This window comes from Sphaerodactylus townsendi, linkage group LG03 (assembly GCF_021028975.2).
Source record: "Sphaerodactylus townsendi isolate TG3544 linkage group LG03, MPM_Stown_v2.3, whole genome shotgun sequence".
NCBI classification, from domain to species: Eukaryota; Metazoa; Chordata; class Lepidosauria; order Squamata; family Sphaerodactylidae; genus Sphaerodactylus; species Sphaerodactylus townsendi.
Window position 1 is genome coordinate 161,696,328 of NC_059427.1, and position 22,508 is coordinate 161,718,835.

Below are 22,508 nucleotides of genomic sequence, written 5' to 3' on the forward strand. Positions count from 1 at the left end.
CCAGTGGAAAACGATCTTCCCTTCTCCCAGGCTTTTGGATGTAGTGTGCTCAAAGTTTAGGTGTTCCATTAAGGCACAGGTGTCAAACTCGCAGCCCTCCAGATGTTATGGACTACAGTTCCCATCATCCCCTGCCAGCATCATGCCAGCATACAGTTATGGAACTGTAGTCCATAACATCTGGAGGGCCACGAGTTTGATTAAGGCATTAAAGGGATTTACGTTTTTAGGGGATTCAGAATGGGTTTTTTAAAAAGAGGAGAGAGCCAAGGCAAATGTGCTGTTTCTCTATTTCCTGCAGTTGACAGAGCTCCAAAGGATGACCTCTTCTATGGCTTCCTGAAGCCCTGGCTTGGTAAGCCCTGGTAGTGCCGGATGCATTGAACTGTGTTGCTCCCGTAATCATATTATGATTATTATGGTTCCATCAAGTCTTGACTGGGGATTGAATGCACAGAGAAAGAATGGGTAGATTGCTTGTCAGGAGTGTCCTCTGCCCTGCGACCCTGGAAATAAGGTCTTCTCTCACATCTTGGTAGAGACAGGGAATGTGAAAATGGTTGAGGTACTTCACGAAACTGAAGTGTAGGCTACAGTAAGGCTAGTAACCAGATAACATTGAAAACAAAAAAAACTTTAAAATCTAATATCTCATAAAATAAACAACATTGTAGCCCAGAACACATATTTAAGGATAGAGAATGTGATTTACATGTTAGCATGTATGTATGTATGTATGTATGTATGTATGTATGTATGTATGTATGTATGTATGTATGTATGTATGTATGTATGTATGTATGTATGTATGTATTTTAATTTTATTAAATTTATACCAAAAGCAATAAAAATAACAATATCATTTCCTATTGTACAGGGATATAATCCAATAATAAAACAATATATAGAATTGTTACCCATGGATTCCCAGAAATCCATTTTCCTATGGAATATGCCTGGCTAAGCCTTAAATAGAGATATATGTTGGTATCAATAAAGAATGTGTAAAGTTTATAATTCCCCTTCTTATCCCCCTCAAACTGTTTGTGAACCTCCTTTAGAATAAAGATTGTGTTAATTCTTGAATATAAACCCTTGCATGTATCCTAGATAGAGCTTTCATCCCATTTCTATGATGTGTGATATAGCTTGAAAGTTATGTTGTAGTTTCCTTTGATATTATACTGATATTGTTTTGCTTGTTACCCATGCGTGTATGTAGTAAAAATGTATTGCTGGTGTTATCTCTCCCCAATATATAAGCATGTTCTGCTAAGGTTAAGAGATTATATAGAAGTTACTTTTAAAGTGATAGACAAGAAGAGTAGAAATGGATTAGAAATATTCTTCTTACTTTTATTGTATTAATAGAAGAAGCCTCTTAGGATTTTAGTAGTTTTATTTTTTAGCTAGGTAACAAGGAAGTAGGTCAGAAAATGCAAGTAAGGACAACTCCTTCTTACAATCCTGATAAGTTTGTCAACCTCAACAAAAGACCTTTTTGGATCTTACAAGAGGAGTGCCTTGGGCGTTTGCCTAGGACATCATCCTACTTCCCATTGGACTATTTGAATTTTCACTGAAGAGGATCTCAAGACCCATTGGACTGTTGAAGTTTCCACTTCTAGGATCTCAAGACCCATTGGACTATTGAAGTTTCCACTTCCAGGATCTCAAGATTCATTGGCAGCCTTTTCTTCTGGGACTTAATCCCATCAGCAAAAACAAAAGACTGTCTTCCTCCTCTTTGGTGAAAAACTGTATAAAAAGGGCTGTGTTTCGTTCTGTACTGGGCAGTCTGACCTGGAAAGAGCTTGAAATCACAATAAAGAACCTCTGCTCTGAAGGCAGCCTGCCTCTGCCTCTGCTCACTGCTGCCGAAGCTGAAATCACTCTGAAATCACTATCGCTCATTGCTGACAAAGCTGAAATCACTCTGAAATCACTGTCTAGTTACCCCTGGCTGTGGGTAACAGAATATTAAAACATAAAAACAAAAAATAGAAAAGAAAGAAAAAAGAGAGGTATCAGAGAAAAAAGTTTAGGGGAAAAAATAAAAAGAGCATGAACATTTTTTTAAAAAGTTCATCTTGTTATAAAAATACTGATGTTTAGAATTTCGAGTTTCATCAAAGTCTTCTCCTTCCATGCTTCAACGAGATAGATTCTTTCCTTAGGTCTTTATGCAAAGTATTTCAATTTCTAGTCACTATTTATTATTTACATATAGATGTATGTATTAAATTTATATCCTGCCCTTCCTGGCCAAGATCAGGCTTAGTGCCATGCACAGACATATTTGGAACATTCCATAAACAATAACATAAAACCAATTAACAGTTAAAATAGTAAAACTCAGATGGCATGCCTAAACCTATGCAAAAACTGTTCATCTTGCCCCAGTGCAGCTCCCTAGTCAAGGAACTGTTTGAGTGCGGGCAGAACGCTTTCCTTTTGATAAGAGGGTCAGCACAGAACAACGATCATGCGTTGTTGGAGGCCAGCAGACAAAATTGAACTAGAGGAGTGGCCACAACCAAAATCCCTTTGGAATATCTCTGTCTTACAGTCCCTGTGGAGGTGTTTAAGGTCCTGCAGGGCCCAGGTGTCAGCTGACAGAGAGTTCCACCAGGCTGGAGCCAGGGTGGAAAAGGCCCTGGCTCTGGTCGAGCCCAGTCGAACATCCCTGGGGCCAGGGACCACCAGCCAATTTTTGTCAAAGGACCAAAGTTTCCTCTGCGGGCAATAGGGGGGGATGTGGTTCCACAGATAAGAGGGTCCCAGACCATTCAGAACCTTAAAGGTTGGAACCAAAACCAGAATCCCACAGGTGTTATATGCTCTCTCACTAACACTCCGGTGAGGAGCCTAGTTGCTGTGTTCTGGACTGGGGCAACTTCTGAGTCAGGTCTACATAGCCCAGTGTTATTTGTGCAACCCTCATTAACCTGAACGAATTTGTAGGGAACAAAACTTAGTTAAGACTTATATACACTTGCCTCTTTTTGACTGGGCAATCGGAGGCAGCATCTATTACTTAAAAAGAGATTATATGACCTCCACTCAGGCAGCTTTCCCCCTCCCCTGCGCACAGGAAAGAGCAAAGGGCAGCCAGCAGCCACTGACCTCTGTTTGCAGCAGAGCCTTTATCCCAGCAACAAATTAGCTACATGCTAGAAGTTCTGCATGGCCTTTTATCTAAGGGTGCTACATCCCCCCCACCCCCTTTCCTCTTCTTCCTTTTGATCCCTGTCCTGGACTTCCCAGGCTGAGGGCCAAGGTTACAACTTGAGCTTACAACAGCGGGTGACCTGGCACCCGGAATCACGGAGGCCTGTTTGAAGTGAAACATATCCCCACAAATCAAACTATAACAGTACAGGAAAGTGATGTGTGGAGAGGAACAAAGAATAGCGAAGAAAGAGTTAGAATTGTGAAGCAAAAGCATCGCACAGGTTGTGCCCAAGCAGAAGAGAGAGTCTGCCCTTCTGTGCAAAATAAGTGGTCTTAAGTACAGATCATCTGGGGCAGCGGCTCCACATTGTGGGGGGGGGCACATCCCCCTGCAACTAGTTGTCCAGGTCACAGTTACTCAGGCCGTGAGAGGAAGAGGAGGAGAAGAAGAACAAGAAGAGGAGGAGGAGGAGTTTGGATTTATACCCCACCATTCTCTCCTGTAAAGAGACTGGCATCTTCATAGAAAATCCAACCATATTGTTGTCCTTTGGGCATCCGGTTCAGGATTCGTAGCAAAAGGAGCCACTCAGATGTTCTCCGGGTGATTTGTAACATTTAGAAGAAGAAGAAGAACAGTTTGGATTTATATTCCCCCTTTCTCTCCTGCAGGAGACTCAAAAGGGCTGACAATCTCCTTGCCCTTCCCCCCTCACAACAAACACCCTGTGAGGTAGGTGGGGCTGAGAGAGCTCCGAGAAGCTGTGACTAGCCCAAGGTCACCCAGCTGGCATGTGTGGGAGTGTACAGGCTAATCTGAATTCCCCAGATAAGCCTCCACAGGTCAGGCGGAAGAGCTGGGAATCAAACCCGGTTCCTCCAGATTAGATACACGAGCTCTTAACCTCCTATGCCACTATTGCAGTCTACTGATCTGACAGTCCAGGTGTCTTATGACTACCTCTTGGCTATAAAAGCCAATAGTCACTGATTGAACTGGATGAAGGACTACACAGAGTAGACATTTTTCACCCCCACTGATGTTTTTCTGGGTATCCTTCATATGTAACTTCTGGAATACTCCCACAGTGGCACAGTGAGTGGAATCTTCTCAGATTGAGGAAAACCTGAACCTGGTTACTGTGGTTACTAGATGTGAGGATGGCATGGGCTGAATTCTAAACAGTGTGAATTCTGGGGTGTTGTGGGGTTTCTGGGCTGTATGGCCGTGTTCCAGTAGCATTTTCTCCTGACATTTTGCCAGCATCTGTGGCTGACATCTTCAGAGGTCTGATGGTAGTAACGCAAGTGGAGTATATATACTTGTGGAATGGACATTCCACAGGTATATATACTCCACTTGCTTTACTATCATCAGATCCTCTGAAGATGTCAGCTCAGGCTCCTACGGTGATAACGTCAGGAGAAAATATTCTGAGAAATGCCATCTTGAAAAACCCACAACACCCTAGTGATTCTGGCCGTGAAAGCCTTTGACAATACAATGTGAATTCTAAACAATGAACATTTCTGAGAGTTTGGCTGACTAACAGCAGTTTTACCTCCTTGGTACCTCCTTCAATTAACTGACCTTTTTGTGTCCTAGGGGAGGGGCTACTTCTGAGTAGTGGAAAGAAATGGGGACGCCACCGGCGCATGCTTACCCCAGCCTTTCATGTTGACGTCCTGAAGCCCTACCTGAAAATCTTCAATCAGAGCTCAAATATCATGCATGTAAGTGCCTTCAGTATGCCAACTCTCTGCAAATGTCCCCTTCCTCCCTTGTTTATTGCCTCACCTGCGCTCCATCTATATTAGAACTGAAATTAATTAGAAGAGGAATCTGAAAAGTCTTTCTATGTGATGGTTATTGTGTGCTGTTTGAAAGGACATGGTTTGGAGAGACTCTGTCCAGGCAACGCTTTTTTTTAATGAAGTGGCACATTCTGAACAAAGAGTTGTAAAAACATAAGAACATAAGAACAAGCCAGCTGGATCAGACCAGAGTCCATCTAGTCCAGCACTTTGCTACTCGCAGTGGCCCACCAGGTGCCATTGGGAGCTCACATGCAGGATGTGAAAGCAATGGCCTTCTGCGGCTGTTGCTCCCGAGCACCTGGACGTTAAGGCATTTGCAATCTCAGATCAAAGAGGATCAAGATTGGTAGCCATAAATCAACTTCTCCTCCATAAATCTGTCCAAGCCCCTTTTAAAGCTATCCAGGTTAGTGGCCATCACCACCTCCTGTGGCAGCATATTCCAAACACCAATCACACATTGCGTGAAGAAGTGTTTCCTTTTATTAGTCCTTATTCTTCCCCGCAGCATTTTCAATGGATGCCCCCTGGTTCTAGTATTGTGAGAGAGAAAAAATTATCTCTGTCAACATTTTCTACCCAATGCATAATTTTATAGTCTTCAATCATATCCCCCCTCAGATGTCTCCTCTCCAAACTAAAGAGTCCCAAACGCTGCAGCCTCTCCTCATAAGGAAGGTGCTCCAGTTGTAGTTTTGTACTTGGAAAAAGACATCTCATTTAGCAGCAAATACTATTCAAAACCTTTGTGATTGTAGCCTGCGGATGTTTTGTGGCGGTCATTTCTGGCATGGTTTGTGACAGAGAACAACACAATCCTCTTGCCCCATCTGATTACTTGTTCCAACTGATTACTTGCTCCAACACCTGTTCAAATATGCAGCACCTTTTTTTTGAAATTATTTTCATGTTGTTTAGAAGCTGCATGTTCTTCTCTGTCCAAACTTTACAATTGGAATCTCAATATATTTTTATATATTGGGCCTTGATTGCGCACTTGAGCATCCCAGGACCGAGTGGTTGCTGATGGCTTGGAAGTGTTTGGGTGAGATGAACAGCCACTGGGATGCCTTCCTGCCAGAGGAAGCCACCTCTTCCTGATTACACCTGAATTGCAACAGGGCCCCCAAGCGGCCAGGAACAGGCTGCCATTTTTGTTATTATTCTAACAATCTGGATAACTCCAGTTGGGCCTGGTTCAGATACAGATGTGTACTTTAAGAAGCCTTCGGTATGTACTAAGTTTTCTGATATCAGATCATTTAATTCCTGCAAGAGATGTATTTCAATAATGTGTCTGGTTTGTTGCTGCCCGAGGGTGGATCACTTCTTGTGACGCTGCCCCTTCCCATAGTGGCTTCCTTTCCAGTTCCGCCCTTGTCTGGGCAGTGTCAGCTGGGCTCGTTCCAATCCCCCACCCTGATCAGCAACTCCGCCTCGTGGTAATTCACATGCGCCTTATATGGGTAGAGTAGACAACGATTGCTACTAATGAATATTTCAGACAATGAATACCTCTGGTTTGAGGGTGGGATAATAATACTGGGAAATTGGGATGACAGCCCTTTCCATCCCCGCTAGTCACAAGATATGAGGAACTGGCAGAAGCTCGAACTAACTTGGACCTTAGTAGAATGATGGCTTTTTTTATAGAAGCTCATGTGATCAAGATGTTTTCTGACATACAGTGGGAAAGGAGGAAGATTAGATTCCCCTTCTTTCTGTACTTACAATTAGGGATTGTCGGCAAATTAAATAGATATTTTTAATCCAATCGGTAAATTCGAGGTGGTGTTAGTCCAACCAGCTAAGCAGAACAATATAGACATTATAAGCAAATTCTGATAACAAAAGTGCATTTTAAAAGGCAGATGTAAGATTAATAATCCAGTAGATCTGTGGATTATTTGTAACCCCGATCCAGTAGATGAGGTTATAAAAATATCTGCTAACATGAGTATCAGAGAGACTGCACTGAAGTTCTTGTACAGATAGTGACTAACTCAGGACACAGAGGCGAAAAGGATGCCTACAACCTGCAGCAAGTGCCAGCACCACAACAAGCACATGGGGCATTTTTTGCACAAACGGTGACAACTCCCAGTCATAAGAAAATAGTTGTCTAAAATAGTTAGTATATTGAAGCAAAGTTTGCAGACCAGGACACCCTGTGAGCCTAGAATACTGCTCTGGAACATTTTTCCTGATAGTATACTGGGTAGGATTGTACATCTAGCCAAGCATTTCCACACAGCTGCAAGGATATTAGCGGCACAAGTCACCAGAAGCAGCCCAAACTGATATGGATCCATAATATATCAATTAATTAATTAAACATATCCTCCCTTTTCTCATGATTCAAGGCATCTGATATATATGTGGTATAGTATACTTAAGGGAAAAAAATCTCTGCAAATAAGAAAAGAACATAAGAACATAAGAACAAGCTTGCTGGATCAGACCAGAGTCCATCTAGTCCAGCTCTCTGCTACTCGCAGTGGCCCACCAGGTGCCATTGGGAGCTCACATGCAGGATGTGAAAGCAATGGCCTTCTGCGGCTGTTGCTCCCGAGCACCTGGACTGTTAAGATGAGAAGGGAAAAGATTTGTACAGAAGTTTATTGAAAACTGGCAACCTTTTGGTGACTACTGGAATAAGCTTAAACCTAATGACTGTGCCAAAAAGGAAATTTTGAAGCATAATTGAAGTAAGGTGAAATCAGCCTAATGACTGATTACTTTTCTGTAGATAATTTTGATGGCATAATTATCTGAGAAGAGGGGGGAAAGGGGAGGGGCAGGCATGTGTTGGTTGCAAACTGGTAATTTAATAAGTTTAAATTAAAAAAATTAATAAAGGAAAACATAATGTAAAAAATCCAAACCCACACCATCCTCTGCAGGCAGACCTGTGGGAGCTCCCCCCCGCTTGCTCAAACTCCATCGGCCTCCCTACCTATCTGGTCTTCAGCGTCTTCCTATTGCAGAGCTGGGCAAAGGGGGGCGATTTTGAGGGGCCCCGCCCCACATCACTGGATAGGTGGTGCCCAAGGTCCCTAGGCAGTACACCTCTGTATTCAGAAGTAGGACAGCATACAAATACATCACATTGGGGGGTGGGGGGGGGCAGAGAATCATAAAACCAAACTTGCATCCATCCATATTCAGACTGAAATGCCTGTACGAGAAATAGTTTCCAGCTGATCTATGTACTTGCTCTCTGTCCCTGATCTCTTTGCATCAATGGCATCTATACCCCCCTTTGTTTTGTTCACAACCTGGAAATTCTGTCCTCTGTTCTGCTTGTTTCTTGCCAGCAGCCACGACTCTGGTCTCTTTTGTCCTTTGCAGGCCAAGTGGCGCAAGCTCACTACAGGTGGTGCAGCCTCATTGGACATGTTTGAGCAGCTCAGCCTCATGACCCTGGACAGTTTGCAGAAATGTGTCTTCAGCTATAACAGCAACTGCCAGGAGTGAGTATGGCAGCGGGGGAGAGCCCTGCATGGCTCGCTCATTTCCAGGATGTCTATTGCTGCACTGTGAGGTTGACTTCTCTTCACTGCTTTTGGAGCAGGTGACCTAAGTTCAGCCCCACATTGTAGTGACTCACAAAACCAGGGACATATTCACAAGAATTCCGGATCATCTTCAAGGTGTTGGTGTTGACCTTTAAGGCCTTAGGCGGCCTGGGACCATCGTATCTTCAAGACTGCATCACCCCATATGTCCCTGTATGGCCTCTTCGATCAGTTGAGGCCAATCTACTAGTGGTCCCTGGCCCCTCAGCGATGCGGCTGGCCTTCACGCGGGCCAGGGCCTTTACGACTCTGGCCCCAGCCTGGTGGAACGCTCTCCACCCAGCTGTCCGGGCCCTGCGGGACCTTGGTGAGTTCTGCAGGGCCTGTAAGACGGAGCTGTTCCGCCGGGCCTTTGGAGGAACCGGCCGCTGATGGTGCACCCCCTCCTTTGGCCCTTGACATCTGGGCCATCTGTCATCCAACGAGACTCACCATTCCTCCCTTTTGGGGGGAGGGAATTTTAAAACTAGAATGCTGGACGCCACTCATATTTTCATTTTACTGAGATTTATTGTACAATTATTAGAATTAATTCTTATGGTTTTATCGCTGCTTTTAAATGTTTTAACTATCTTATATTGTTACTTCTATATGTTGTACACCGCCCGGAGCCCTTCGGAGATGGGGCGGTATAAAAGCCTAAGAAATAAATAAATAAATAAAATACCCAGGACAAGGAGAACTTGCTGGCTTGTTGGCAGATTCACAAGACGAATGTCTTCTCCCTCATGGGAGAGCAACCATTTGTACACAACCCCTCCTCAGACTGGGATGGAGGAAGAGCCACTACGCTCACACCAGCTATGTGTGCATCTGGTCCTTTGAATGACACACGGGGGCTCAATTTTTGCAAAGTTCTGTCCTCATAGAATCCTCTAAAACAGGGAATGACAGAGGGGTTCCTCTGGGCACAATGGCTTTTCTGGCACCCACCAAATGTTTTCAGCAAGTGGGCGGGGCCAGGCAGGGCTTTTGCCCACCAAGGCTTCTGATTTGATTGTTGAAGATCTGATTGGCTGTGCTGATTTTTTAAAAATGTTGCTTTGACAGCAGCTGCTGCCACAGTACACTGTGTTACTGAATTTAAGCTGTTGGAATCATTTTGTGGCGAGCTCCTCCTCACGTGGCTGCCATTTTGTGGCAGCCATTTTGTTGCTGCTCCCACCATGCTGTGTCAGAATTCCAAATGTGCCTGCATGCTCAAAAAGGTCCGCTGCTCTAAAAAAGCTTTGGGAACTGTATTTTTGTTCCAAGACTTTCGCATGGGAGTTTCAATGGTTTACCAGCTTTGCAAATTTTATATAAGAACATAAGAAAGAGCCAGCTGGATCAGACCAGAGTCCATCTAGTCCAGCTCTCTGCTACTTGCAGTGGCCCACCAGGTGCCTTTGGGAGCTCACATGCAGGATGTGAAAGCAATGGCCTTCCGCTGCTGCTGCTGCTGGGCACCTGGTCTGCTATGACACTTGCAGCCTCAGATCAAGGAGGATCAAGATTGGTAGCCATAGATCGACTTCTCCTCCATAAATCTGTCCAAGTTCCTTTTAAAGCTATCCAGGTTAGTGGCCATCACCACCTCCTGTGGCAGCATCTTCCAAACACCAATCACGCTTTACGTGAAGAAATGTTTCCTTTTATTAGTCCTAATTCTTCCCCCCAGCATTTTCAATGTATGCCCCCGGGAGGCCCGGGAGGCAAGGCTACCTTATGTCTCTGAAGCTCCCTCCCAGCTGGTGGCTTCTGGCCAGTGGCTTGTGTTTGTTTGCTCTGTGACTGAGGAGAGGGAAAGTGAAAGCAGCCAAGCTGGTTGCAAGACGCAGACTGGGGTCAGGCCAGGGAGGCAGCACTGTTCCAACTTGCTCACCCTGCCTGCTGCTCTGGAGGAGAAAGAAAGTGAAGTGCCCAGGCTGGGGGTGTGGGGGGTGTGTGGGAAGGGAAGCAGGAGGGGTGCTTCATGTGTCTGACATGTCCTCTGGCTGGCTTGCTGCAATGAAGGAGAGGGAAAACAAAACTGCTGGTGGAAGCAGCAGTGTGTGTGTGGGGGTGATGGTCAGTGCACCCCATGCCATTAGAACCCAGGGCAAAAGCCCTGGTTTGTCCCAGGGCAGTTACGCCCCTGCTTTTAGCCATCTTTTATTTTTTCAGTTGACAAGTGAACTTGTTACATTCCAGGAGGCCAAGTGACTACATCTCAGCCATCGTGGAGCTCAGTTCTCTTGTAGTGCGCCGGCAGAATCGTCTACTCCACCACTTTGATTGCATTTACTACCTGACAGCAGACGGTCGCCGCTTTCGTCGTGCTTGTGATATCGTGCACAGCTTCACAGCTGATGTGGTCCAGCGGCGGCAAGCAGTGGTGAGGCAAATGGGGCACGACGCCTGGCTCCGCTCCAAACTGGGGAAGACCATGGATTTCATTGATATTCTACTGCTAGCCAAGGTACTAGATGTGAGAGCGAGGGAGTAGTCACCGTTTGGGGTCTGGCTGCTCTGTGGCAGTGGGGGCCATCACTTTAGGGGCTACCTGTGGAGACCATGGTTAAGGAAATCATCCCAAGTGCACAGATAAGGCCCATAAACAGAGGCCCTGTCTTTGCGAAATGACACACGTTGGGGTCAGGTTATCTGTGGACAGTATGGGTGGTGAAGGCTAAAGATATGTGAGATTCTTGCCCATGCAAAAGGTGACCATCACTAACAGGGGCTGGTGCTAGTCTCACCTAGTGAAATCCAGCTTCTCTGACTAAAGGGAACCTCCACATTCAGCGGCAGTGAACATCTACAACCCTCTGCCAGGAGACAACATCAGAGGGAGACCTTGGCCTCTATGCCCTGTTGTTGGCCCTCCAGAGGAATTACTTGGCCACTGTGTGAGGCAGGTTGCTGAACTAGATGGACTCTCACTGGTCTGATCTGGCAGGGTCTTCTGATGTTCCTATCAGGAGAAGGCCTCAGCCACTATGCCCTGTTCTTGACCCAACAGAGGAACTGGTTGGCCACTGTGTGAGATGGGATGCTGGGCTGGACGGACCCTCACTGGTCTGATCCAGCAGGGATCTTCTGATGTTTTTATCAGTTTCTATATCCTGCTATTGGCTCTCCAGAGGAATCGGTTGGCAACTGAGTGAGGTAGGATGCTAGACTGGGTAACTCATTGGTCTGATCCAGCACAGTTTTTCTCATATTCAGCCTTGGATGTCACCTTGCTTTGTGTTTGCAGGATGAAAAGGGACAATACCTGTCCGATGAAGACATTGCAGCTGAGGCTGAGACCTTCATGTTTGGAGGTAAGACACGGTGGCTTGATTTGGGCGACGAAGACTGTGGGAACAGGGCTGTTTCCAATGAGAGCTAATAGGAGATGGGGGCTAAAGAGGGTCCATAACTTTGGACCACCTGAACCAAACTTCACCAAACCTGGGTGGTATCATCAGAGGAGTCTCCTAAAGATACACTGAAATTGTGGTGCTGCTAGCCTAAAAACTGAAACAAAAAACACAAGCAGACATGGGGGGCGCGCACGCTAAACTCAGATTTTGCACCGGGCTCCATTTTACCTAGCTACACCTCTGCTGGCTGCTCATCAGGATGAGGATAAGGAGTTGCTCTGAGTTGTGCTTGGATGTGCATCACTCACACACGGATCATGATGGAGGAGGAGGAAAAGGATCGTGCTTTCCTAAGGTGGTGGGGCTTTCAGGTTGACCGTTCTCCAATCTGAGAACAGGAAGTTTCTGACTGGGTGGCCCATTTTAATAGTTTATGCAATTGGTTGTTGTGGGTTTTTCGGGCTATGTGGCCATGGTCTGGTAGATCTTGTTCCTAACGTTTCGCCTGCATCTGTGGCTGGCATCTTCAGAGGTGTATCACAGAGAGAAGTGTGTTGTGTAACATCCTTCTCTCTGTGATACACCTCTGAAGATGCCAGCCACAGATGCAAGCAAAATGTTAGGAACAAGATCTACCAGACCACAGCCCGGAAAACCCACAGCAACCAGCTGAATCTGGCCATAAAAGCCTTCTTTTATGCAAAACAGTTTATGGAATGTTTAAAGAACAAATTCCTGCTCCTTATATGTGACTGGATCATTCTGCACCTATATTTGATGGAAAGTCCCACTTATAAATGTCACTAAAATACTCCACAAAACAAACCCAGAAGAACATGCAAATGAGGTATAAGTATCTGCTGTTCCGTTTGCAGAATTAGTGTGTGGTGTGGACGAGTAGGCGATGACAGAGGGCCCTGGCTGCATTGGGCCTCTGCAAGGACGGGGGGGGGGGCATGCTTTCACGTGGCATCTCTCTCACTGCAGGACATGATACCACTGCGAGTGGGTTGTCATGGGTGCTGTACAACCTGGCTCGACACCCTGAATATCAAGACCAGTGCCGGGAGGAGATTCAGAATCTGCTGCAAGGCCGAGAGACAGAAGAGATTGAATGGTGATGGCCTGGAAGCAAAGGAACCCGTCCAACCCCCCCCCCCCCCCCCCCCCCCGCAAATTCTGTAGTTTTGCACATTGCAGCTCCACAATCTTACCCTGTATAATTGGCTAATATCGCAACAGTGAACCCTCAGTCAATAGGCATGCAGGATACTCTCTTCAGCACCCGTTGGCTGAGGGGACACAGTTGCGCTCAAAAGGGCCCAGCGGAGAAGTGGTGCCAGCTGCCCGCCTCCTCATTCCCCAGCCACCCTCCCCCATACACAAACCTCGGCCCGGTGGAGATGTGGCACCAAGCTGCCCTCCTACCAGGCCTCCTGTCCGCCTCACCATTCCCCTTGCCCCACACACAAACCTGGTAAAGCCCTTCCACTTCCCCCCAACCCCCACCCTCAGAAGGCCATCCTGGCTGGCAGAGCAGGGGTACCTTGGTGCCCACTGCTCCACTGGTCTGGCAAAGCCCTCCTGTCCAAGCATCCCCATTCCACCTTCCCCCCACAACCCTCCCTTTTCTGAGACCTTCCAACCCTCCCCATCTCAAGCCACACCTTTCAACACTCCCTCCACCACAATCCTCACTTTTCCGACCTCCCCCTGCCCCAAGCCACTATTCCCAATCCAGAACCTTCCCACCTACCCCAAGTCACACCTTTCTGACCTCTCCCACCCCCAAGCCACAGACTCAGAACCAGGTAGGTGGCAAGCATCACATCAGGAGAGGGGAGAGCCGCTATTGTTTCAGTAAAGCCCACTGTAGGGGAAAATGCTTCCTCTCCCACCCTTTGCTGGGGCCCATTTCCTCTCCCCTGCAAAGGACTCTGCCGCTAGTCTTACGTAACTAGTTAAAATGCCACAGAGAGATCGAGGCTGAATTCAGGGTTCTGATTTTATCACGTGGAAGACAGTGGCCCATTACTTATGGAATGCTGACCTCAGGCCTTTTAGCTGTGCATTAGGGCTGAAGTGTGGTCTCCATGTGTTTCTCTGTTTACATGCAAGAGATCTGTTTCCCTGTTTACATGCCCAGTCCTTCCCTGCAGCTTGTCTCAATGGGCCTCTGTTTCCCAGTTCACCCCTCTCAGAGCCAGTGTGGTGATTAACAGCAGGTGGATTCTAATCTGGAGAACCAGGTTTGATCCCCCACTTCTCCACCTGGGTGGCAGGGGCTTCTCTGATGAACCAGATGTGTTTCCACACTTCTACATTTCTGCAGGGTGACCTTGGGCCAGTCAGTTCTCTCAGAACTCGCTCAGCCCCACCTGCCTCACAGGGTGTCTGTTGTGGGGATAGGAAGGGAAAGGAACTTGTAAGACACCTTGAGTCTCTTTACAGGAGAGAAAGGTGGGGGTATAAATCCAAACTCTTCTTCTTCTTCAAGGCACAGATCTGATAACACTCAATAGTCCCAATACTATAGAGCGGATATTCTCCCCACCACCACCATTCTTTCCGCTCTTCTCTCTTTCTCTCTCTGTCTCTCCCAGCCTCCCTCTCACCGTTGCCATGGAACAGAGGGTTGTTTTAAAAAAAGAAGCTTGTCTGGAAAAAAGTTTTTAAAAGCCCTCCCGATCATCAGGGAGGGCAGAAGCAGAGGCGGGGAGGTGGGCTGGAGCCAGAAACAGCCCCTGCTTGTGCTGTTCCTTGCAAAAGCCAACTCTGTTATATCAATACACTGATACATCGAAATGAGTATTAGAGAAGCAGGAAGGAGCCGGCAACATGGAAGAGAAAGACATGGACGGCAGTGCAAGGAGTGGGAAGGGTGAGCTAGGCAAGCTGGCCGGGGGCGAAGGGAAGAGGTTTGGGGCAAAGCTGTGCTCACTGGGAAACTCCCCTGCTCTGGTGGTGATGCAAAATTAAATTCATGCTACAAGTGGTCCCGCTTGCCATAGGGAGACTAGAAAAGGAAAGCGGGGCTTGAGAAATACGTACGTGCAAGAAATCCCGCTGTGACAGATGTTTGCTCCCTTCACGCAGCAGGTGCCTTGTGTGTAATTGGCCAGTATCGCATATGGGGCTTGGAAGAGGAGGGATACGCAGGCACGCACATGCAAGTCTTCAGTGATTTCAAGGAGGGGACTTAAAACCGACTGCACCCAGAAGAGCCCAGAGGCCAAGGCCTCCCCCCGATGATGCCTCCTGGCATTAGGATGCGGAGGTTCACTGTCCTTGAATGCAGAGGTTCCCTTTGGTCACCATGGCTAGTAGCCAGCGATAGATCTCTCTGATCTGTTTAAATCTGCCTGTGCCTGTTGCATACAGGAAAACATACTGCACACTGGCTTATAAATATTCACTAAAAATTCTTAAACTCCACAGACCAACCCAGATGAACATGCAAATGAGATGAAGCATGAACATGTATTTTACAGAGTATTTGGGCCCAGTCTTCCCACCAAGACTTACAGCACTAACCATTCCTGTCATAGACAAGCTTGCCTGCCACAGCTTGTGTGGGAGGCTTTGGGAATGGGGATAGTGTTTTGCCAGGTAGTTCCAGGCTGTAAGATCTATTGATATGGTTATTTCATTTTTTAAATAAAAATCTAATGATTTAAAGGTAGGCAGGAGCAGAGAGGTCATGGGCAATAGAAATGATACAGCAAGACAAGAAGTGGGAAGTCGGCAACAAGGAAGAGGGCAAGGGGGAAGCTGTTAGGTCAGGTAAAGCAGCTCAAGGGAGTGGGGTTAGGGCAAGGGTGGCCAACTTATGGCACTCCAGATGTTCATGGGCTGCAATTCATGGACTACAATTGGCCATGCTGGCAGGGGCTGATGGGAATTGTAGTCCACGAACATCTGGAGCGCCATAGGTTGGCCACCCCTGGATTAGGGTCGTGCTGTAAGTGGATTTACTTGCCGCGGAGAGAGTAGAAATTGAAAGTGGGCTGAAGGAAATATGTCCGTGCAAGAAATCTTGCTGTGGCGGACATTCGCCTCCACCACTCAGCGGACACCTTGTGCATAATCGGCCAAAGAGTAACTAGCTTGCTAGTTGGCTTTGGTTCAAAATCAGGTTGAATGAACTTTTGCAATGTCGAGTACACTTTTAACTGTTTCCTCAAATTGTGGGATCCTGGTAATCTACGTGATTGATCTGTTATAGTAGCTGGCCATGACTTGAGAAGACTCCAGTTCAAATTTCATACCTCTGCATGACAAGCCGCTCCCAACCTCACACCTGCTATAGCAGGATAAGTATTACTGTTGGTTGTGTTTTGCTGTTCAAGACCTACCCATGGGGATGGGGGTGGGTGGGTGGGAGGAGCAGATTGTACCTTGATTGGAGTGACAAAATCTGTTAAAATGACCCTGCCACTGTGCAGTGTGTGCCTGGCATACCAGTAAATTCCTTGTAACTGGGGAAAGAAGAGAGAAGAGAGGCTCTACACTAGGATAATATACAGCAAGAGTCCTGTACCAGTCAGATGTGACCAGTAGTGTGATGTTTAGAACCCTTCCTGTTTTCAGGGAAGACTTATCAAAGATGCCGTTCTCCACCATGTGCATTAAGGAAAGCTTGCGTCTCCATCCACCAGCAACGGTCCTGTCTCGCCGCTGCACTGAGGATGTGAAGCTGCCTGACGGAAAGGTGATCCCGAAAGGTATCTATCTCATCCTCCGGCAAATTCTTTGCAGCCTTGACTCTATGATAAAGCATCTGATCTGAATGGAGGGGATGACGGATTCAGTCCCCGGGCACCATCTCCAATTAAAAGGATCAGAAAATCAGAGTGACCTCCTGCCAAAGTAGACAATATTGCCCAATGGTTTGGCTTAGAGGCAGCTTCCCACATTCATGTGGAAGTCGGATCAGAACTGGCTTAATGTCAGACCTATGAATCCACTCACAACACAACAACACAAATCTTTATTGGCATATAAAACAGGACAAAAATTTAAAACAAAACAAGGTTAAGAAATGCAGTTAAAACTACTAATTTCCAGTATAAAATTTGCAACAGTTTCACAAAAGAGTACATCAGAGCTGTTCAGGAGATTGGGTATCTTATAACACTCATGCCACTGAGAACATTGCAAGAAAATGGAATTCATGTATTTCATGCGTATCTTATTGTATTTAGGGCATACAAACAAAGAATGGTCAAGTGTTTCAACCGTAGTCATATCACATGAACAAACTATTTTAGAACGTTCCATATTCTTAAATCTTCCCTCCAGCAGAGCTGATGGCAGCACATTACATTTCATGAATCAGGAGCCTTTATTGAATTGAACATCACGCGCCTGGCTTTACAGAAGCCAGTTCTGATTCAACATTCAAACACCCCCAGCATAACCCCTCTGAATCCAACCCCCAACCTGCTCCCTTCCCACGTAATGCGAAAGCAGGAAAAGTGTGGGAAAGCCAAAGTAATCCCCAAGGCCGGACGGAGATAGCAGCCATCTGGCCGTGACGACCAGAGATGCCTCTGTTATCTAAGTACCAAGCAGACAGGAGGGAAAGGAAAGGAAAAGAGCAAAGAGCACAGGGCAAGTGGGAACTGGAGAAAAGGAAGGCATGCCTCCCTGGGTCATGTCACAGTTTGGGAGGGAGGGAACTGTCATGGGTGACCCCCCCCTATTGTTGCTAAGGGATAAAAGAAATCTGCCAAGTCAGTTGGTTTGTGCAGGCACAATCCCCAATGCGTGTCAGCATTGAAGACCTAGATCAGTGGTGGCGAACCTTTGGCACTCCAGATGGCACAATTCCCATCAGCCCCTGCCAGCATGGTCAATTGGCCATACTGGCAGGGGCTGATGGGAACTGTAGTCCATAGCATCTGGAGTGCCAAAGGTTCACCACCACAGTGATAGTGAACCTTTTCGAGACCGAGACCGAGTGCCCAAACAGCAACCCAAAACCCACTTATTTATCGCAAAGTGCCAACACAGCAATTTAACCTGAATACTGAGGTTTTAGTTTTAAAAAAACGGTTGGCTCCGCTCTGCACCTCTCTAGCATCTCTGCCTCGTCTGCCTCTGCCCCCACCTCGGGCAGCAGCCACCCGGACCACAGGCACCAGGTTCGCCAGTCGAGTCCTCCCTGCTTGCTGCGGTGCACGCATGTCATGCCCAGTGGCCCAGACAAGCCTAGATGTATGTGTATGTGTGTGTGTGATTTTCTGCCCCCCCCCGCCCCACATGATGAACTCTGTGCGTGCGTGCCCACAGAGTGGGCTCTGACTGCCATCTCTGGCACGCGTGCCATAGGTTCCCCACCACTGACCTAGATGGACACCAGTTATGATGAGTACAACCTGGTTTTACTTAACTTTCCCTTGCCCACTTGCTCTGCTCTACAGCAGGTACAGGAAAACACCAGCACATTTGTAACCACATGTCACAGAAGGATGCGAGTCAGCAGCACTCTCACACATCTCCATAAAGTGCCAGCTCTTGGGAGGAACAAATCCGGCAAGGGATGGAGCCCAACGAAGGCTCTTCCATGTAGGAGCAGTGTCTGTACAGTCAAGAAGTAGAGACCATACATCTAGGGGACAGAGCTGAGGGAAGCATTCACAGTTGGCTTTAAGTGTCACTTAGTCTGAAGGTAATCCTCAGACAATGCCGTACAGTGGAACCTCGGTTTTCATTGCCTTCGGTTTTCATCGATTTTTTCAGTGAAAAATTTGTCTCGGTTTTCATCGATTTGCCTCGGTTTTCATCAATTTGCAGTTAGGTGCAAGGGTTTGTGGAGAAAAATCACCCAGACAAAGCTGTCGCAGGCTGTGTCTGCAACTTGCTTAATGACAATGTCTTGCCCCATTTCAGACAAATCTTAAAGAGGCGTCAGAACCAGACCTCTTTGGACAGCTTTCTGGTGCGACCTTGGTCCACTGGCTCTGAAGCTGGTCCTAGTGTTATTGTTTGTTACTGTTTTCAGCATTAAACACTATGTTTATTCACCAAAAAATGTGTTTTGGTATGTTTTCTGGAGTGCCTAGAACGGATTAATTGGATTTACATTGATTCCTACGGAAAAGTTTGCCTCGGTTTTCATCGGTTTCGATTTTCATCGATTCTTTTCAGACGGATTACCAATGAAAACCGAGGTTCCACTGTATTCTTGGGATATTCTTGCCTTTGAGTCGGCACCCCTTGTATTTTTTTCTTGTGGGCATTTCTACATTCATTAGAGCTTTTTTTTTCTTCCACAGGAACTATCTGCCTCCTCAGCATTTTTGGGATCCATCATAACCCCACTGTCTGGCCAGAGCCTGAAGTACAGCCCTCTCTCTATTCCTCTATCTTCACTGACTTGCCTGATCCACCATGGGGATTTGAGGGGCACAGACCTAGAGGGGCTCCTGCAGGACCGCTCCTTTTATAGTTACACTCACCCCTGCTTGCTTTATTTCCACATTCATGTTCTGCATTTTGTTCACTTGGATCAGTGGTTCTCAACCTGGGGGTCGGGACCCTGTTGGGCAGACCTGGGCATTATACGGCCCGCGGGCCACATCCGGCCTGCCGGATGACCCTGACTGGCCCCCCTGCCTTGCTGGGGAGTGAGGCGCCTTTGAAAGCCCCGCAGAAGTTGGATGCCTTGGCTGCCTGCTTCTGCGGGGCTTTCAAAAGCGCCTCGCCTGCCTTGCTGGGGAGTGAGGCGACTTTGAAAGCCCCGCAGAAGCTGGTTGCCGGCTTCTGCGGGGCTTTCAAAAGCACCAGTCGATTAAAAAAGTAGGTCAAGGGACTTAAGTCATACCCCACTTGCTTGATTGTCACAGTGGACAACTATGCAAGTAGGTTAAGCCTGTGATTCTTTGTGCCAAATAGTGTTGTATGCAGAACTGTTGCCACTGATTCCAAGTTGATCTGTGCACCTGTCTGTCACTTATCAGCCCCTATTATGCAGAATTGAGTTCAGCCTTTTGGCCTGGCCCTCCACAATATTTTCTGTTTCTTATGCGGCCCCATGGGAAAAAAAATTGCCCACCCCTGCCTTTGGGGGTTGAATGACCCTTTCACAGGGGTCACCTAAGACTCTCTGCATCAGTGTCTCCCATCTATAAAATGGATAAATGTTAGGGTTGGGGGGTCACCAAAACATGAGGAACTGTATTAAAGGGTCACGATATTAGGAAGGTTTAGAACCACTGACTTAGATGCTTAAACCCCCCAAAACAGGATATTGCTGTGTATGAAAGGCTTCGGCCTGGACACCCATCAAAACATAATAAAGCACTTTCCACAAAATAGCAATACAAAGAAATACAAAGCGGTCAAGAAGTAGAGACCATACATCTAGGGGACAGAGCTGAGGGAAGCATTCACAATTGGGCTTAAGTGTCACTGACAGTCTGAAGAAGGTCCTCAGACAACAGCAATACAAATAAACATAGCAAAAAGTGCAAATCTTCGAAATACCAGCCATGAAATCATACTTGGATATATTTCTCCAAAGTAAATACTCATGGAGTTTTTCTCATGATGTTTTCATGATGTTTATGTTCTTTAAATTTGGGAACAGAGCTGCAAGATTAATGTGTCCAGGAAACATTCCTAGCTAGAGCAACGGAAGAATCAGACTCATGGCTCAAACTGAGCTGAGCTGGCGCAAGGTCACAAAATACGTTTCAGACATTTTCACACGCCCTGCATGAGCGTCCTCCCTACATCCATCACTGCTTGGCTGAGGAGAAGAGTGTCTCTGGCCACAATCAGAGCGCCTTTTCAGGCACAACGACATCCAGACCTCTGAAATTCGGAAAACAGGCAATCTGACCGATGAATGAAACTGCTATCCTTTCCCCTCCCCTCTAAAGTTTGCCTGCCTAGTTCCCACACTAAAGGTAAAGTTTCCCCTTCAGTCGTATCCGACCTTGGGGTACCACTGCAAGCAGTGATTTCATAGGCAAGCCGCTTTTGTGGGGTAGTTTGCCATTGTTTTCCCCGTGTATTCTTTACCCCCTAGCTATGAGCTAGGTATTCATTTACCGACCAAGAATGGCTGGCTGGCTGAGTTGACCATGAGCCAGCTGCCAGGATATCTGACCCACAGGGGGCTTGAACTCATGACCATGTGAGTGGCAGTGCAAGCACTTAACCACTACGCCACGCAGCTCCCAGTTCCCACACTACTACCTGAGAAGGAGCTCTTCCAAGTCACTGGCACCAGTGATTTCTCAGGCTGCAAGGACTGCTCTGCTCCCAGCAACCAGCCAAGCAGAATTTGCCAACGCTGAAATGGAATGAGAAGTATTGGGAGACTTACAAGGTCCCATGTTGTGTCCAGCAATAGCCAGGCCCATTTCTGCACCCTCTGTGTCCTCCCAGTGTCCGGCTTGACCATTTGTGTTTATTCTTGTAGGTCTATGACCCATACCGCTTTGATTCGGGGACCAGCCAGTTACCGCTGTCCTTTGTGCCCTTTTCAGCAGGACCCAGGTAAGCAGGATTCCACAACGACCCAAATCTCTGGGGGTCTCAATGCTGGGGCTCTTTGATGACTGTGAGCACTGAGGGTTCCTGCACAGGAACCTCTGACATCCAGGCATTGCCTTCCTTTGGGGATTACAAGCAGCACGTGCCTCTCTTGGAGCAGCAGTGGCGTAGGAGGTTAAGAGCTCATGTATCTAATCTGGAGGAACCGGGTATCTAATCTAATCTGGAGGAACCGGGTTTGATTCCCAGCTCTGCCGCTAGAGCTGTGGAGGCTTATCTGGAGAATTCAGATTAGCCTGTACACTCCCATACATGCCAGCTGGGTGACCTTGGGCTAGTCACAGCTTCTCGGAGCTCTCTCAACCCCACCTACCTCACAGAGTGTTTGTTGTGAGGGGGGAAGGGCAAGGAGATTGTAAGGCCCTTTGAGTCTCCTGCAGGAGAGAAAGGGGGGATGTAAATCCAAACTCTTCAAACTCTTCTTCTTCTTCCCGGTGGAAGAGCAGTGATGTGGGCAAGGAATATCAGCCATCTTCCTCCCACTGAGCTGCCCTCTCTTGCTTTGCAGGAACTGCATTGGGCAGAACTTTGCCATGGCAGAGATGAAAGCGGTCCTGGCGCTGACTCTGCTGCGATTCAGAGTGCGGCTGGACAAGAGCCAACCAGTGCGGCGGAAGCCAGAATTAATCATGCGTGCAGAGAATGGCCTATGGCTGTGGGTGGAGCCGCTGCATGCAGGACTGTGATCAGAAAGAAAGAAATGATGCAAAGTGCACTAAGACTGAACGTCTCTGGTCCTAGCCAATAGCCTAAGTTGCAGGGCACAAAACAGATCAGCAGGGGCACATTAAATTTAACAATAAATTTTTCAATCTGTAAGCACCACAGGACTCTTCCTGTTTTCACTATGGCAGGCTAGAACCTACCTGGAGCCACTCTCTGACACCAAGCACAGATCCTCCAGGTGGGGTCTGGAGTTCTTTCAGAATTGCAGCTGACCTCCACATTAAGAATATAAGAAAGAGTCTGCTGGATCAGACCAGAGTCCATCTAGTCCAGCATTCTGCTACTCGCAGTGGCCCACCAGATGCCTTGGGGAGCT

The 22,508-nt window shown here is 47.1% G+C and overlaps 1 protein-coding gene across 3 annotated transcripts in view; it reads left to right on the top strand.

Annotated features, from left to right (window-relative positions):
• LOC125429351 (ultra-long-chain fatty acid omega-hydroxylase) overlaps positions 1 to 22,288 on the top strand; it is a 60,085-nt gene extending 37,797 nt beyond the window's left edge. For 2 of the 3 annotated variants that reach the window (XM_048490401.1, XM_048490402.1), the window contains exons 4-13: positions 302 to 355; positions 4,781 to 4,908; positions 8,344 to 8,465; positions 10,743 to 11,010; positions 11,791 to 11,857; positions 12,887 to 13,016; positions 16,490 to 16,623; positions 19,180 to 19,244; positions 21,333 to 21,409; positions 21,975 to 22,288. In XM_048490401.1, coding sequence (XP_048346358.1) covers positions 302 to 355; positions 4,781 to 4,908; positions 8,344 to 8,465; positions 10,743 to 11,010; positions 11,791 to 11,857; positions 12,887 to 13,016; positions 16,490 to 16,623; positions 19,180 to 19,244; positions 21,333 to 21,409; positions 21,975 to 22,152 — 1,223 coding nt within the window. In that variant the 3' untranslated portion in view covers positions 22,153 to 22,288. The remainder of the gene's footprint in view (positions 1 to 301; positions 356 to 4,780; positions 4,909 to 8,343; positions 8,466 to 10,742; positions 11,011 to 11,790; positions 11,858 to 12,886; positions 13,017 to 16,489; positions 16,624 to 19,179; positions 19,245 to 21,332; positions 21,410 to 21,974) is intronic. The other variant, XM_048490403.1, reaches the window with a different exon arrangement.
• The last annotated feature ends 220 nt before the right edge of the window (positions 22,289 to 22,508 follow it).